The sequence below is a fragment of the Gnatocerus cornutus genome, chromosome 2, assembly GCF_029298725.1.
Source record: "Gnatocerus cornutus isolate USDA-ARS CGAHR chromosome 2, icGnaCorn1.1, whole genome shotgun sequence".
NCBI classification, from domain to species: domain Eukaryota; kingdom Metazoa; phylum Arthropoda; class Insecta; order Coleoptera; family Tenebrionidae; genus Gnatocerus; species Gnatocerus cornutus.
This window is the reverse complement of record NC_142234.1, coordinates 17,125,182-17,141,739: the sequence shown is the minus strand read 5'-3', so window position 1 is coordinate 17,141,739 and position 16,558 is coordinate 17,125,182. Positions and strand designations below refer to the sequence as shown.

General features: G+C 37.8%; 1 protein-coding gene across 4 annotated transcripts in view; it reads right to left on the bottom strand.

Annotated features, from left to right (window-relative positions):
- The window catches only part of ckn (CRK like proto-oncogene, adaptor protein), a 103,427-nt gene that overhangs the window by 30,859 nt on the left and 56,010 nt on the right, over window positions 1-16,558 (bottom strand). The window contains exon 1 of one of the 4 annotated variants that reach the window (XM_088031589.1): window positions 15,618-15,693. The exons of the other annotated variants lie outside the window; for them this stretch is intronic. Within the exon in view, the coding sequence (XP_087887715.1) occupies window positions 15,618-15,660 (43 nt within the window). The 5' untranslated portion in view covers window positions 15,661-15,693. Of the gene's footprint in view, window positions 1-15,617; window positions 15,694-16,558 lie in introns of those variants that run through there. 4 annotated transcript variants of the gene reach the window in all.

Genomic DNA, 16,558 nt, shown 5'->3' with positions numbered 1-16,558 from the left:
TTGCTCTGATGTTGCAGATAAACAAATGTGAGGCTTACCTGTAACAAAAGTTGCCACATTAAATTTACATCCAGACCAACCATTAATAAAATTAATCACCATCACCAAATATAGGGCTAGTGTTGAAAATCTCTGTTACAACAAAGTTTTGTCTGCGAAAAGTTAACCAATTTGTCAGTTGAAAAATGTAATTTAGAAACATAATAGCAACATTCGTTCCATTTAAATATAATTGTGTAACAATCAATCAACGTCTCAAGGTTTGAGTGGTCTCCACTACGAACATAATTAATGAAGATGACACCCCGTGCCTCAGTTTCTCTAATTCGCTATCAATCATGTTCTTTTCAAAAGTAGATTTTTAACAATGTGTTTCTCTTATTAGTATACAATTGATTATCCCGTTTTTAGATTTGACAAGGTCCGTCGTGTACAATAATGGAAATAACTGATTATACTTGAATTATTTACTTATTGTTAGCATCAATCAATTTATGTAAATGCAAAAGAGCGCTTGTAAAATTATGCACCACCTGCATTATCATATCCTGCAATAAACACGTGGCACAAAACGGGAAAAACTCTCGTCGAAATTTGGGCGAATTCTCAACCCCTCGCCATCATGGGTCATCGCACTTTCCACATAAATAAGCCTCTGAGGCAGATAAAATATGCCCGACTATATTTTATTATAAAAAAGTCAAGTTCGCATTTCGTAATTAGGATAAATCAGATTAACTTGGAATGTATTCCCAGAAGATCGGAATATTTTATTCTCAGTCCACAGAAGCGCGATATTGATATTACTCACTCTTTCGAGAAATCAAACGTCTGATGACATCACGAATTAAAAATTAATATTTCTCGCAAGAATCTCGATATGTCAAGGTAGTAAAATTCCCAGAATATTAAAATGCAAATTTCGAGTGCGCTTGAACAGAGCTAATAAATATATCACTGGCAGACAAGTCTTGCGGAAAATCTCTTCCTTACACACTTCCTTAATTTTATTTATTGCGCATAATTTCGCGTTATTATCGATTTCACCCTCTATTCAAATGATTTACTGCAAATCTGTCGAGACCCTTTTCTAATGGAAATTAGGTACATCCTGACTTGAATGGCGCCATAAAAACGCAAAGTAGCATACCGAAAAGAACAGCAAAACAACTTGTGCGTGTTACTTGCACTCTAATTCTTTGTCCACCCACAGTTAGCATCTTAACGGTAAAGTACGCTAGTTTACGAACAAAAATAGAAGAAACATGTGTAATTTCACGCTATACACTACTCAACTTTCCTTCCCTTTATACGGTGACATTTACATGTTCTTACGATAATTAGGGCCATTTGCGAGGTGGGCGGCTCGCGGAAAGTATTTCTGTCCCATCATTACGAAATTTATTCATATTACACACGCTCGGAACTTTCAAAATTTTATTCAATCTTCTTGGTTATCAGACGCCACCATTTCCATCATTCTGGCCTTTAATTAGTGTCAATTAACGGAGCCCTAGAGTGGCCTTCGTCAAACAACTTCGTGACAGGGCTTTACATTAATTAGTCAAGATAGTTGAAGAGATGCTGGTTTCAAAAATGTAATCAGGAACTACTTATTACTCTAGTCCAGGAGTGTGACATTTACTCTATTGATAGCAGGAATTGCTTACTCCTGGCAAAAGAAGTGAAGCTGTCGGTGAATGATAAAATTCCTTCTTAGGATCCTTTGAAGATTTCTTCCTTTTCTTTTCATTCGTTCTTTCTTTTCTTCGTTTATATTCTTCAAACTTTTAAATTGTTGAAAATTTTTCCTCCTTTCCGTTGATTTTTTTCCTTCCTTCCATGGTTCCTCTCTTTACATACTATCTTTCAATTCTTCTATGGAGGAATCTTTTTGAATTTTTGCTTATATTTAAAAGTTTCTTTTATGAATACCATTTCTTCCAATTTTTCAGATTTTTTGCTGTGCGAACTCTAGACTTGGACACTTCTGATAAGAAATGAAATGGCATTAAAAGCTTATAAAGTTTAATTAGATATGATACCGTTCATTACGTGGCGTTTATTGATATGGTGAAACACGTAAACACTTAGTACGTTTTCGTGTAGCCGACATTAGCCTTATCTCCTTAAACATTATTCACTTTTAAACCAAGTTTATTACCCGAATTAAACAATAAACAGTGCACTGTAATTAAAAATAAAACACTTCCGGTAAGCTTAATCCCCGTGTACGTGGTAAGCTGCTTAGGATTTTCTAGAAGTGTGAACGTTCTTAATCAGCGGATTTTGCAAACAATCGCTGTCGATTTAAATTTTAAATCGCACTGTTATGCTTTGCCATTTTAAGTCTTGAATTAAATAATTTCAACACCTTGAAAGTTGCAGGTGGGCTTTTTCTCCGCAAAAAACTACAGTGGAGCGCACATTTATCTATACCTAGTGGAGTATAATAAGTTGTATAAAACGAGCGCATGGGCGGTTAGTTTAGTGTCCAGTTTGTTCTGCACCTACGACGAGAGACAGTTTAAAATTCATTGGAGTCTGTGTAAATGGTCATTACTTATCGACTTTGAGGTCTTACGACAGTCGGCGAAGTCAATGCAAATATTTAAAACGATACTTCAGCAGGACCTTTCACATGTACCAGTCGTAACTCCTGCGAACATATCTCGGCAAATCTTGTTTAACACAGCTCATGTGATCAATAGCGCAATCCGACCCGATCAATTAACATTCTAATTAAGCAACGATCATAAAACAGAAGCGATGTCCTTCTTGATCGCAAGTTACAAAACGTTTGTTTCGATGAAACCCTTCAACTAGAACGCACCTAACATAAAACACAATCATAAAGTTTGCTTCAAGCTGATGCCAGTCGTAAAAAAACTTGTTACAAAGTGACTATTTCCATTAGATTCCAATGTTGGAGTACGGTTTTATTACGGCATCACGTTTTTACAAATATCTTCGATTTAATTAGAAACGTCTTGGACATTTACGCCGATCGAATTAGGAAACTGGCTGACTTGCATTTCAAGCATTGTTCCTAGAAGTCCATCTTGACATGTTATAACGAATTAGTCGGGTGAAATGGGACATTTCCGGGAGATTAATATTTTATTCGGCGATGCAAAATTAGAACTGGCCCTCATCAACCCGACAAATAAATTCCACATAAGGGGACCCTTTTCAAGGCGGAATTTTCAAATCGCCCACATCAAAGATAATAAAGTTTCCTTCTGGATTCTTCTTCTTTCATAGTTTTATGTATCAATCAGAAGAAAAGCCTTTTTATTTCGTTAGTTTGTGGCAGACTTCCACCACGTAAATTCTCCCACCAACCCCTTTTGACTTATCGTCCTTTTATCTAAGCTTCGTCATCGCCTTGCCTTAAGCAAGCTGCCACCTAATCTCCTCGAACATTTCCGATAAAAAAATCAATCGCTGTCTGAACAAGTGTGGGGGTGTAATCTATGCTAACTCATAAAAGACGAGGGACTAGGCGGCGATGTGCTAGCACACGTATGACGGACTAATTGGCAATTTCCGATAGGCGCGCCTAATAACATCAAACTCTAGCTATTAAATGGATGGGGTCAGTCACCGTAGCTCTTCGACATCACCATTACATTAGCACATTCAGGCGAGAACAATAAATAACAACAATTGAAAATTATTACATGAAGTAGAGCTCTGCGACCAGAATGGAATGCATCGACAATAAAATCGCGCCGCATTTTCCGAATTACGCGTAGAAATAAACCTGTCAAAATACTGAAATTAAATGCAAGCTGAAATTTACAATACACAGGTACGGGTAATGAAAATTGCATTTCAACATGGGAAATAAAGGATCTAGGCAACCAGTTATACACTAAACGTCCCACGGCGAGCTACACTCGTCCAAACAAAAATTGTAAAACCGACATATAAATTACACACGCTTTCACTAATGCCTGATAGGTTTTATCCGCCACATAGGCGTAATTTCATAGTACAGATAATATTATCCGCATCATCTATTACAAGTGCTGCAAATTACTAGTTTTCCTTAATTTGTACCAAATAGATGGTTATAGCATATGGTTACGATCGACCATTAGCGTTTATTAACACCAGAACCACTTTGTTGAAACACGTAGTTTTATCGATTACATAAACTAAACAACTAATAAAGTTATCAAAAGGAGAACATTGGTCAAGTATTGATCGTGCAAATCTCGGACCTCCTCCACGAAATAAATATCACGTCCCTCAAATGAAGTATAGCCCCTATAAATAAAATAAAAAATTTAATTTAGCCTGTCGATATGCGTAAGCTCTCCTCCCTTTGCGTATCTCTATTACCAACAGATCAATTCCAGCTGTCTGGCAAGAGGGTTAGCACGTGGTGGAAATTACAAGAGACCATATGTCGAACGTGACGGCCATAAAAAAAGTCCACTCGATCTATTCAGAGTTAATGGTACAAGCAGAGGAGTTTAACTCGCTCTTAGCCGGTGGTCACGTATGTGTTACTTCAAAATTCAGAAAAGAAGAGTTGCAATCAAGACCCGGATTTTAGCAATTTTAAGCGCTCGCGACGAGAGTTGAATCCAAAAATTCTATTTCAACCATATAAATCGAAATCTCTGCAATTAACCGCAGAGCAACAGGTGCGGCTTCGATTTATTTATTCAAAAACTTGCGAAAACGAACCCTTGAAGAGTAGTTTCCACGATAGTTTATATCTTGAGATACAGCCTGCAGCTGACTAACTTTTTACGCGCCAACTTTTTAAATGATGTTGAGAGTATCCTGTAATCGAGTTCTCACTAAATTGCAAAGTTATTGTGAGAACTTGGGGAAAACGACTTTTTGATTAGTTACCGTGTCCGGCCGTAAATTAAAAACTTTCTTATTAAATGAAATTTTTGCCAATTATATCACTACGAAACCTCAGCGGCGAAAATGCTTCGAGGACAGATTTCAGCCCGGAATCTTCCAGGATATGACGTGAAAAACGACCTCATCCTGGGGAGAATTTATCGCCGCTCCACTGCCTAGATACAACCAGATTGATGCTGCAAAAGTTGCGATCTTCAAATGAAAAAATCCAACTGATTGCGCTCAAGAAAGCATTTTATTTATGTGCTTCGCTTGTAAACAATATCGATCATTGAAGAAATATGTCAACATTGCGAGCTTTCGAGCTTTAGCAGTGACGTAAGGATCACAATTTTGGGTTACTTAAATACACCTCGAAGCATTTCTCGTGATAATTTATGACTTCTTGTGTAAATTAAATTACCATAGAATTAACATAATTAACTTTATGTAAGCTTAAAAAATGTAAAAACATTAATATTATAATAATTCAAAGCAGTCACTTTCAATTTGGCGCGACCAGAAGTAGTCTTACAATGTAAGGAAATATCTAATAAGCTCGTTTTCGCAATCTTCGACAAATCTGCCAAGTAATCTCTAATTTGAGGATTTTTACAACGAGTTAACGAGCTTTTTACAGCCTATAAACAAGCTCTAAACAAACCATTTCCCATTCTAAATAAAACAGTTTTGAATCTGCGAGAAAATCGTGCTTGAAGCTTTTATTTCTTAATTTTGCACAATAACGTGTAGTTCGAACAACCCACTTCCTTCCATGTACGCAATTTCGATGTAATTGAATCTACAGCGTCTAGTTGAAATGCGCTATTAGATGAGATCATGAAACTGACTCGAATATAAACAGGAGAATCATTCTGTAATCTTCCGAAACAGACAATGGCAATTGTGTGCAAGTTTCATTTATTTCTGTGATTGCTCCCGTGTGTATATTCTTTTTGTTCCAGCAGCCAATACCAGACGTTCTTCGGAGAAACTTCTGGAAATAACATGACCGCAGGATGGCAAAAAGGCTGAGGTTTTAATTGTCGGAAAAAATAACAAGCCCGGATAAGTTATTGCTCGGTTAATTGTTAAAGCCCCTCTTTGTCGCAAGGCCTAGGTGTTAGAAAAGATAGATTTTAAGTGTCCCCGTTTAATTAAGAATTGAATGGAGGGACGACACATTTACATAATCGCCTTAGCTGAATTACGAAAGCTCTGAACTTAAATTTTGTTCTAATTTCTGGCCTGCGTCGGCAGCGTCGTCTCGAAGGCGTCATTGACTCTCATTTCCCTAACTTAGTTAACGCGAAGCCTAATTATTTAACAATTTAAATTTCGCATATCGACGCTTTTTGTCGACAGCTTTTCATGTCGACCTTGCATATCCTTCAAGCTTTGCTGAAATTTTCACGGCATGCCAAAGTGTGCGTAACTCGAGAAAGGTCAATATTTTACAACTTGAAAAAGCTACCATAAAATTAAATTTACAACCGAGATACGTGACAAAATACAATAATATACTTCGACGAAACAAAAGGTAAAAGAAAAAAGACGAGGATCAATTGTGTGTGTGCTCAAGTTCGCGCCCGAGCTTTCGGAGTGAAAGTAAAAGCGCCGCACTCCGTTCACGAGCAAACATTTGCTTTTATTTTATTAATGTCCTGAACTGTCAACCCTTGAATTAAATTTTGTCGAGGTTTTTAATTTAATTTTGATTTATTGTCGGGGAGGGTGGTAAGTTTTCGCATTTTTATTTTCGAAGCGTTAATTAACTGTAGTTAGCATTGCGACGTTAATTAAATAGGTGCGAAAGCACAACATACTGAGACAAGGATTCGCTAAGAACCTGCAGCACAATTGCACAGCTCAAAATGAAACAAAGATACTTTTGTACTTATTAATTTAACTTGGTATGCAGCCTGGGTGCATTTTTGCGAAAAAAAAATGCAAATACATCACAAATAAGTGATAATTTAATAACACAGTCGCAATCACAGGATGTGTCTTTCAGCCTCATCATTTATTGTTGGAAAATCCGTGATATCTAGTTTCCTACTTATTTTTAAACCGGACGTCCTGTAGGATTTTTTTGATTGCAATTGCTAAGTGATTTACTACTGGAAAAAACAATCTGCAGGTATACAAAAGACCCCGTTTAGATCCAGCAGGAAGGAACCATTTAAGAAGTGATTAATTACCACTGAGATTTATGACATTTGCCTGGAGCGAACTTTTACGGTTCCATAAACTAAATTAAATGCACCATAGAAGTACAAGAAACATTGTATAATACCCCCATTTGTAGATTCGTTTCATGTTTCGTTTTATGTAACTTTTATTGATACGACCATATGAAGAAGAAAAAAGGTGGAGTGTTATTGGAGCAATTTCAGAAAAACACAATGATGGGTCGTTTATCTGGATTAAATCCAGAGTACCTCCGAGCAAATTTAAATCATTCCATTGCAGTGTGCAAAATAGAGGATGAAATAGCAGCGATATCAAGGTAGATATAAAAGCTGTACCTTCCGCGTTATCTGCGTTCCCTCAGTGGGGAATCGAACCCCCTGGCAAATAAACCATACATCAGAATATATTCCAGATATTCCTCACGATATCGTAAAATTATAGGCGCATGTTGAAGCGGGCGGAATAATGGATATTTCATTATTACCCGCTAGCCTCGAAAAATGAAATGTAAAATCTTTCATTTTGGAACACAATTGTTATTTCAGCATTTGTTTCAGGGAGAATAGAAGGGTAAGAAAAAAATAAATCAAGCCATGTTTCGAAAACAAATTGAATTTGTCTTGTTGAGAGAAAACTCTCCAGGAAATAAATAGACGAACCCATTGAACAATTTGCTGACGACCAAAAAATCTAATTACTAAAAAACCGGAAAGGAAGTTCTTGTGCGTTGCCAGCACCCTCCTTTTGATCACTGCTTGTCTGAAGTTAAGGACGTGAAACCGCGACGTTTAACCAAAGCAGATGGTTAAGAGGAAGGGAAATAGAAGAAGTAAAAACGCCCGAAGCGCTCCACAGTATCGATTGAAAGTGAAACCGAGCAGATGGTCCTCATCTTCTTCCTTTGCACTTCCTTTCAGGACGTCCTCTTTAATATTTAAATTATAACCCAACACTGTTATCAGCGCTTATCCTAACAACTTGACAAATAACTCCACGACGAATTTCCCGCACTTTCGAACCGCCAAAAATCGGAGCTTTAATTAAACAATTACATCGAAATTTCAGGCGAAAATAAAATTTTGTCATGCACTAATTTATTGGATTTTTCAACGTTCATTAATGCCACAAATAATTAGGAACATTGGGCTCCCCTTACTGAAACGGAAGTTGGGCAACAATATGCCACCGGCACACAAAAATACCGGCAATCAATCATTGTTCCTGCCGCATTTTGTTGTTGAAAATACATTAATTATTATCACACCGGCGACGCCCTTTAACCCAAAGAATTCGCTGCGTTTTATTGTGTAAACAACCAAAAAATATGGAAAATTCCCGCCGCCCTCAAATAGGCTAATCCCATCTCATGCTGCCCTTTATTGAAAGCACATCAAGCAAAGTTAATCGTTATCGTATAGGCCTCCCCCTCTGCCCAACTAATTTATTTATTTTTATAACGAGTCCCTATGGGAATTATTTAGTGACAGCCCCCGCCGCTGGCATTTTCGTAGCGAAATTCGCATTTCCCTCCGCTTTGTATGTATCTGACAGATGTTGTATACACACCCCCTTGTTATGTCGGTTATTTTCCAACGCGAAATTTTTCATATTTTTAGACACCGGGCAGATTTTCCCCAACAAATTGACGCCTGGCGCTAAAACTCGAGGTCATTATCACCGGTTATGACCTCCACGTAATGGAAGCAGGCTGTTTTCACTTTTAAAATATGATAAAAGTTGGATTTTACGTTGATGGTTTTAAGTGTGCCCAAAAATGTTTCAATATTTATAGTTCCAATACCCCTAAAATGTTTCAGAGATAAGCCACGGCTCTTTAAATTTACTAGTTTTTTAGAGGTGGGAACGCAATTTGTATTCAGCTCTCGGTTCTAGGAGGTCAATTAAATTTATTCTATGAGATGGAATTTAAGTGGCACGCAATAATCATATCGTTTATTAATCCATAATAAGGCGATAAGATTGACGTTGGTATTATTATATTGCTGCAGCCTTGAGATTGCATTTTATGTCAGAATTATTTTCAGCGGATTACCTATATTTTATAGCGTCATCGCCAAGTTAGACTTCTATTAAATCTGTTTACCTTGGCTATAATCTCTTCTCGAGATTGATACTGGATGTCTCTAAAACGGACACAATTTATGCGTGTTCTGCGACGTGGAAATAAAAAAACTCACATTTGTTTGTGACAATGGAATAATAAAAGTTTGAGCGAAATGAAAACAAAATTCGTCTATAGAGCCCATTAAAAATTCTGCGATCAATAATGGATGTTGAAAATTAATTTTTCCAAACAAACCACCCCCGAAAAATCGCCTAAATCCGTTATCTCCGGTCCACCAAAACTACAAAAAGGCAATTATCTGGCTACTACGCCGTTAGCACCCTTATCACGATCCCTTTATACACATTTCGTGTTAAAACGTTATCAGGTTTAACCCACTCCACGCCAGCAAATTGTTGATTTGGCATGAAGACATAGTTTCACGCGTCTGCATATGAATAAACCGGCGAAACGAGTCTGAAAAATGCCCCACGTTTTTACGTGTTTACACCTAAACTAACTTATTACTTTATGCCGTAAAGTTTGAACGACTTCAGAGAAATATGAATTTTTTTATGAAGGCTATACCGACGATAAGAAGTTTACGACGCAAGGCACCCATTATGTAGAAAGGGGTCAGTTTCTCGCTGCACATTATAAATTCTTATTAAAAAAGAACGGGCCTTTGTATCGAACGTGACAAATTGTGCTGCACGATCAAAGAAATGTCATTTCCAATAAATCTATCTGCGCTTCGGTAAAGTATGCCTTTGTAGAAGACATGCCTTGTCACTTTTTAATATAGAAAGTGCGAGCGGGGTGATTCTTGATAACAACCGAATCTTTTCAAGTGGAGATTAAAGGAGTGTAAAATGGGAAGAATCGGCTCCTCGGCTAATGTACGCATTGTGAGAAGCTCTTGGTGACATTCGAATACCGTATATTAACAGAGAGAAATTCTTTCAAGTGCAAGAGTGTTTCATCACGAGTCGGCATGGCACGGTGTTCATATTTCCTGGAGCTCAATAAAGAGTGAAGAGATCCACACTCCGCAACGAGGATGGCATACAACGAATCGGAGGGTGGAACAGTTAGGGGTGCGCTGATATTGATATTCGGAAGCGCTATGCCATCACAACAGAAGCTTTCATATTTCCGGCAAAAACTTGAAAAATTAATTAAGCCCTGCCGAGCTGCTCGTAGGGGATCTAATCAAATTAGGGCACATTATTAAAAGTAATTTTACGCCGCCATATAAGCCAGAGCCAAGAAGAAATGATGCGAATTTTATGGCACCCAACCCAACTATTGCAATTGTTTACTGTTGATGCGGTGAAAAAAGATCAAGCACAGCGATAATTTGATAAGTTTTTATTGCCCCCGATGCACTTTACAGGGAGTTGTCACAACACGTCCTCTAAAGAGTAAAAGACAATTCTTTGTTTACGTGCTCCATTCGCACTCGCCAAATGAGAGCTGACCAAGTCCAGACTGTATCAAAAAAGTGTTTTAATTCGGGCAAAACCAATTCCGAATACAAAATTAAATGTGTCAGGAGCTCTGGTACAACTTTAATTACGCTTGACACCCCCACGACAATTAATTTTGCAAAAACAATATCCTTTATATCTCCATCTCGTCACTATTCAATTTCCAGCGAACGAAATAATTTAATTTGACACAGATTTAATTGATTTAACATGACGAACATTTCCTCCTCTCCACCTAAGGAATGGTCTCTTCATGGTTGACCTAATACAGTTCAAAATCAGCATCAATTGGTTTCATTAGCTTCTTACTGACTTTATATACCAAGTTAATTAATGGTAAGCGTTTGATTGATATCATTGCTTGATTGCTTGCATGTGACCCATATCGTGAAAGCACGCCATGTCAACATCAATTCTTCACTAGTCCACACCTGCATACAATTCCAAATGGCTCTCCCTACTCTGATGAAAATTTACCAGCGTGGATCATGCTATGACCATAATGGCCCTTATTCGGAGCAAATCACTACCGGCACGTTCACCTCCATATCCGCAAATTCTTTACATTAAGATATAATGGAAGTGGAGCAGCAATTTTACCTGCTGATGGCAGTGGAGTTCGAATTTTAAAGAAATAAAGTGTAACATGAGGAATGGGGTTGTTATCTTCTACATAATCTAATAGAATTGAGTGTTTCAAGTGCTTAAACATGACGAATTATGAGGTAATGCGAATTATAAAAGTACCTCTCATTTACATTCATATCGTAAAATGTGGAGATTAGCAATTATACGTGGATAATTGTGCTTATAATATATGCAAATTGAATAATAAAAAGTCGTCATAAATATCCCGTTATTAGCCAGTTTTTGAAAAGGGTGAGACGCTTCTAAAGACTAAATATTCATATTCAAAATCTCGCTTGCATAATTTCGGAATTAATTCGCAGCTGCATCTGCGCTCTTCAATTATACCAACCTTTGTAGCCATTGATGGTATGGATATTGGTAATCACCGCTTAATTAGGCAATCAAAATGTCACACATAATTTACAAGGCCTAGTTTTAGTCAATAGTCTCGCCCAATCTATCGGCCCAAAGCTCTGATTTTTGGAAAAAGTTTTACCCCAAACAGGTGGCTATCGGAATAGCAATTTTGTTGTTAAAATGAGCGTTAACAGAACGGCGCCGATCGCAATCAGTCTTTAATTGAGCCCTGATAAATAATGGGAAAATCACTGATCTGCATTATCGATTTTCCTGCATTAACAATTAATTTGATTCCGGAAGAGAAATATCCCTCTTTACTTTCCAACCTGGTAAAATCGCCAAGGCCGCTGATTCCGTCGTATCATTTTCAGAAACTCAATACAGAAAGTGATTAAATCCTGTGCGCTCATCTAACTAAGGTCAGCAAGGTCAACCAATCAGCGTAATTATTTGCCTGCTGACCTCACCAACAGTAAAGTATCAACGACAAGAATTTCTTTGATTTTTGAACATTGCAGATGACGCCGTGTAATTATAACCCGTACGTGTCTGCCAACTCCCCTATATTTTTAATTAACTTTAGCTCGTAAACCTTGCTTTAGGGGTTGCTGGGAAATGGTCGTTTAATTATACCCAAACAATATTAGCAATTGACTTGGATCCAGAGTGAATGAGGGTCACGTGTCGGTGTTGTGTTCACACGGGTCTTGGTGCGGGGGTGGCCGTGTTATAGAGATGCTGATCTGCACAAGTTGATATCTGCCACCCTCGTTGTCTTGTTTGTTATGGTACGGAACTCTTTGTGCTCGGCACGATTATACTGGCTAAATTATTATACATGATGGTGCTCTTTGTGTACTCGTGATGGAGTATGCTCCCAGGATCCGTGTAGGTGTATAAATGCAAATTGGATATTTCTCAGTAATATGGTATCGTGGATTGTAAATGCGGCGATTGTGACGATGGCAATACACTATTGACTATTAAACTTTGATTAACCCCGCTTCGGATTATAGGGTACCCAAGGTAAACAAATAAATTCTTTGTGCCATTATTTGAAACATTGTTGCTTGAATACGCTTTGTTCTCCACAAGGAATTACATTAAAAATGAAACTGAATGTGTGTGGCCTTTATGTAAATCTGTGGCAACACTTTATGTGTCAATAATGTTAATAAAATAGATTTCGCTGTTTTTCTAACATTCCCGAGCATAAAAATATTGCTACTGGATAGAAAGTGGAAGGCCGATATGTGAAGAAAATACAAATAATGGGATAATTACAAAAATTTGCATCATCTGTGCAACTAATAAACCTTGATGGAAAATGCTGAAAAATTGATCAAAGAAAAGTACAATGATGGTAGCAATGGCCCGCCAAACAGGTCCCGCGTGCGCAATATTTCGCGAAGCCGGAAGACTTCCAAAACCTGTAAAAATATTATCGGCGTTAAATGTAAATGAAGACATAATTATTAAAAATGTCAGCAATAAGTTGCAAAAACCGCACGATCGTTTTATCGGTATCGGTTTATGTAACAGTAAAATTTGTGTTTAATCCTCATAAAAACTCGCATGAATTACCCCGCGTATTTATCGGTCGCCGCCTGTAATAAAATAAGTTAGTTTGTGAAACTTCTCGAAGGGGCCGCTTTAAACACGCATTAATTGATATTAATTACGCCAATAATTTATGTAACAATACTCGATTTGACAGCGTGCAAAGAACAGCGAAATGCACCAGATTAAAATATCAGTGGAGCACGCCATTCCAGATTTTAATCGCATCATAACTTATCGTTTAATTAGTTTTCGGTATTTCCTGTAGGAAAAACGGAATGCATGCTCATTACATACATTATTCATGCTGTGCAAAATGAGTTGCAATTTAGTTGAAATTTGGTTCGAGTGCTTACTCAAGTTTGTTTCCAGATCAAAACGGCCCACGCGAAAGAGCATTGGGAAAACGAGAGGGAAACGTTGAGAATACTAACTTTCCGGAGTTGAGGAGTATTCTTGCTCTGGTTTCACATATATTTTTCGGGAATAATCCATTCGTGGTGGCGTGCGGTGGAATCTGATTCCCTGTATGTCCCTTAGGAACTCGCTCCCGGTCTGTTGGAATAAATGACCGAAAACGGGAGCCTGTTATAAAAGAATACGGTCTTATGAATCCAGAAATAGAAATTTTATACAACCGGGAGAATTCTGTTCGTCCTAATCAGATTAGAAAATTTCAAAATGTTAATCATTTACAAAACGATTTTTTGCAGTCCATTCATTCCGTGTCCGTCCTTTCCGTGCTACTACGTTATTCAGTTACATAAAAAAGCTCCTGTCAGCTTTCTGAATACGAGGGCGTGGGCTTTTCTGCGTTATCAGCTTCCTCTTTTTACAATGAATTTTATACAGGTGGCTCAAAAGAAACAAATTTTCCCTGTTTAATATTCTAACCCTTTTAAACTGTCTGTGGTTTCAGGTATCTCGAGAACGCGAATTGTTCTTTTGAGAGCGCTACTAATTTATGTAAAAGAAGTAAGACTTTGGCGTAAAAGTATAAAAGCTTTTTATATCCTATTTCACGTCTCGGAAGAAGATTCTCTCTCCACCATCAATTTTATTCTTCTTCCTGCGCGGATTATAAACTAAAACTGGCAGTAAATACACAATTGCACAATCGCTTCAATTTTGGGAAATTACCCGGCTTCCTTCTGAATTTTATTGACACTCTTATCCGGCTGCGCCTTAGCAGCCGTAAAACTTAATCGCGGATCTTTTGTATACTTGAACTGAGAAATGTTTAATTTCTGAATTCCTTTGATGACGACTTTCTCCAGAACGCTGTGCATAATCGTAAAATTCACTTTGATAAAGATAGGCAGATAGATGGATGATAGAGGTTTTATTGACTATATAATGTAATATAAACATTTACAGCATGCCGGAATTTGTAATCTTACCCAAAACGGAAATCAGCGCAGCCGAGCAAGAGTTATTACGAGTGTGAAATGTAACAAAGGAAACGGCTACATTTCAAAATCTGCTCTCAATGTTGCAATAGAGATTTACTACAAATGGGCGACGGTTTAATTCACGATCTCCGATTTATGATGAGACCATAACTGTTGAGTTTTTATTATTCTGATCTTTAAAATTGCGTCCGATTACTCCATAACCGAGTCGTTTCGAAGGTGAAATAGGTGCCAGTCTCTATTTTCTAGTGTCATCTTTTATGGACAATTGACTCTGCGTTTATTATTTACCATCAACATTGTTCAAAGGTTATAGTCCCGGTTTTACACCTCGAGGTCGATTTTTGCGGACTTGTTTAAACAGACAACGAAATGTACGTGAATTCTTTGTGCGTGTGGAATTAAAGCAAGAAAATCATAGCGCAAAAAAAAGAGTCACGAAGCAGCACCCTTTTATGTCGTGCGTAGGGGTCTGTTTTCACCATTATCTTAGTTCTCTGGCACCTACACCAACAAAAAATCAATTTCCTTTGTGACTATGTGTTTAAAATTCATGTCACACATGTTTCGCAAAGGGAAATACGTGTACATTATATTAATATCGGTGATGAAAGCACGTTTCAAACTTTATACATCACCCCCCGTTCGCGGAATAAAAACTGTCACAAATTTTAAAGCACTTAACCCTCTCGTTTTATGGGACATGTGTTTTATGCAGCAATTGCAGAAATCTGATTACACATCTTCAGCAACAAAGCGTTCTCGTGGGAGTAACGAAATTCACCTCGAAGTGTGTGAAACTTGGCAGGGTGCTAAAATGATTCATTTCTGAACTGAAATCAAAAATCAGCGACATCTGACGCGGACACACCTCAATTCGTGCGACCGCACACTGTTGCTATAATTGCGTGTTTCAGATTCAAACGAAAGCCTTGTGATGCCGCCGCGACGCCCCTGGGACGCCTACAGACGCCCTGGAGACTGCCGTTGCCATAACGACTTGTCAGAAAGGTCGCCTTTGAGCTTTTATATTCCTACCTTGTTGAGATTTCAGTATGGTGTTTTTAAAAGCTGAAGGCATTTTTTCCACACCCCCACACAGCTCAGACACTCACCTGAAAAAAAGAAAGAAATGTCAAATATTTGGGCCTGTAGGAGGACGCCTGATTAAATAATAAATTTCAAACATTTATCGCGATATTGACAGGGAAATAATGCACGTATTATGCAAATACCGAGACTTGCACGCCATAAATTGAATAAGTGGGTGTTTATTATCGATCTTCGGTTATGACTTGAGGTGCCTTCGAGACCATTATCCCAATGCGCCAAGGCGCGACGACGGGAAAAATTATAATTCAATTCCCTCTTTTTGGGAACAGTACTTCGAGCAACAGTTAGAGCGAAGATAATTTTATTTATTCAAACCGCTGCTAAACAATCACAACAAAGTAAATGACATGACCCGACATTCACTTTACAATCTTCACAGTTTTGTAATGCGTAATCTTCCTGCCCAACGGTAGTTTCCGACACAAACGGAGCTTAGTCCTGCAAAACAGGACAATGGCACTGCCCAGACAATGCTTTGAAGACTATTTATTTTAATAATCTGTAACCAATCCAACTTACAGCTCATATAACACGGACAAGGTTTTACTTGACAACTCGGCCCGTTATTTACTCTATTTTTAGTAAAGTCATTTAAAATTCATTGAACAAAGAGGGTTAATAACGATGCTCCCGAGACGTGAACTTAACTTCACTTTCCGTGATATTAAAGGTAATGAAGAACGATATGTAGAGCGATGTTTCACCCTTGAACGGCTCAAAACTTGATGAAATTTCTGATAGTGATCCCTTGTTTCTCTATTATTAAAAACTAAGTTCGCGCTCGGATGCGTTTATCAATTTTTGCAAAGGGTCACCCAGTCAAGGTTTTCAGGCCAAAGCCCAATAGCTATGCTCTTCTTTCGATC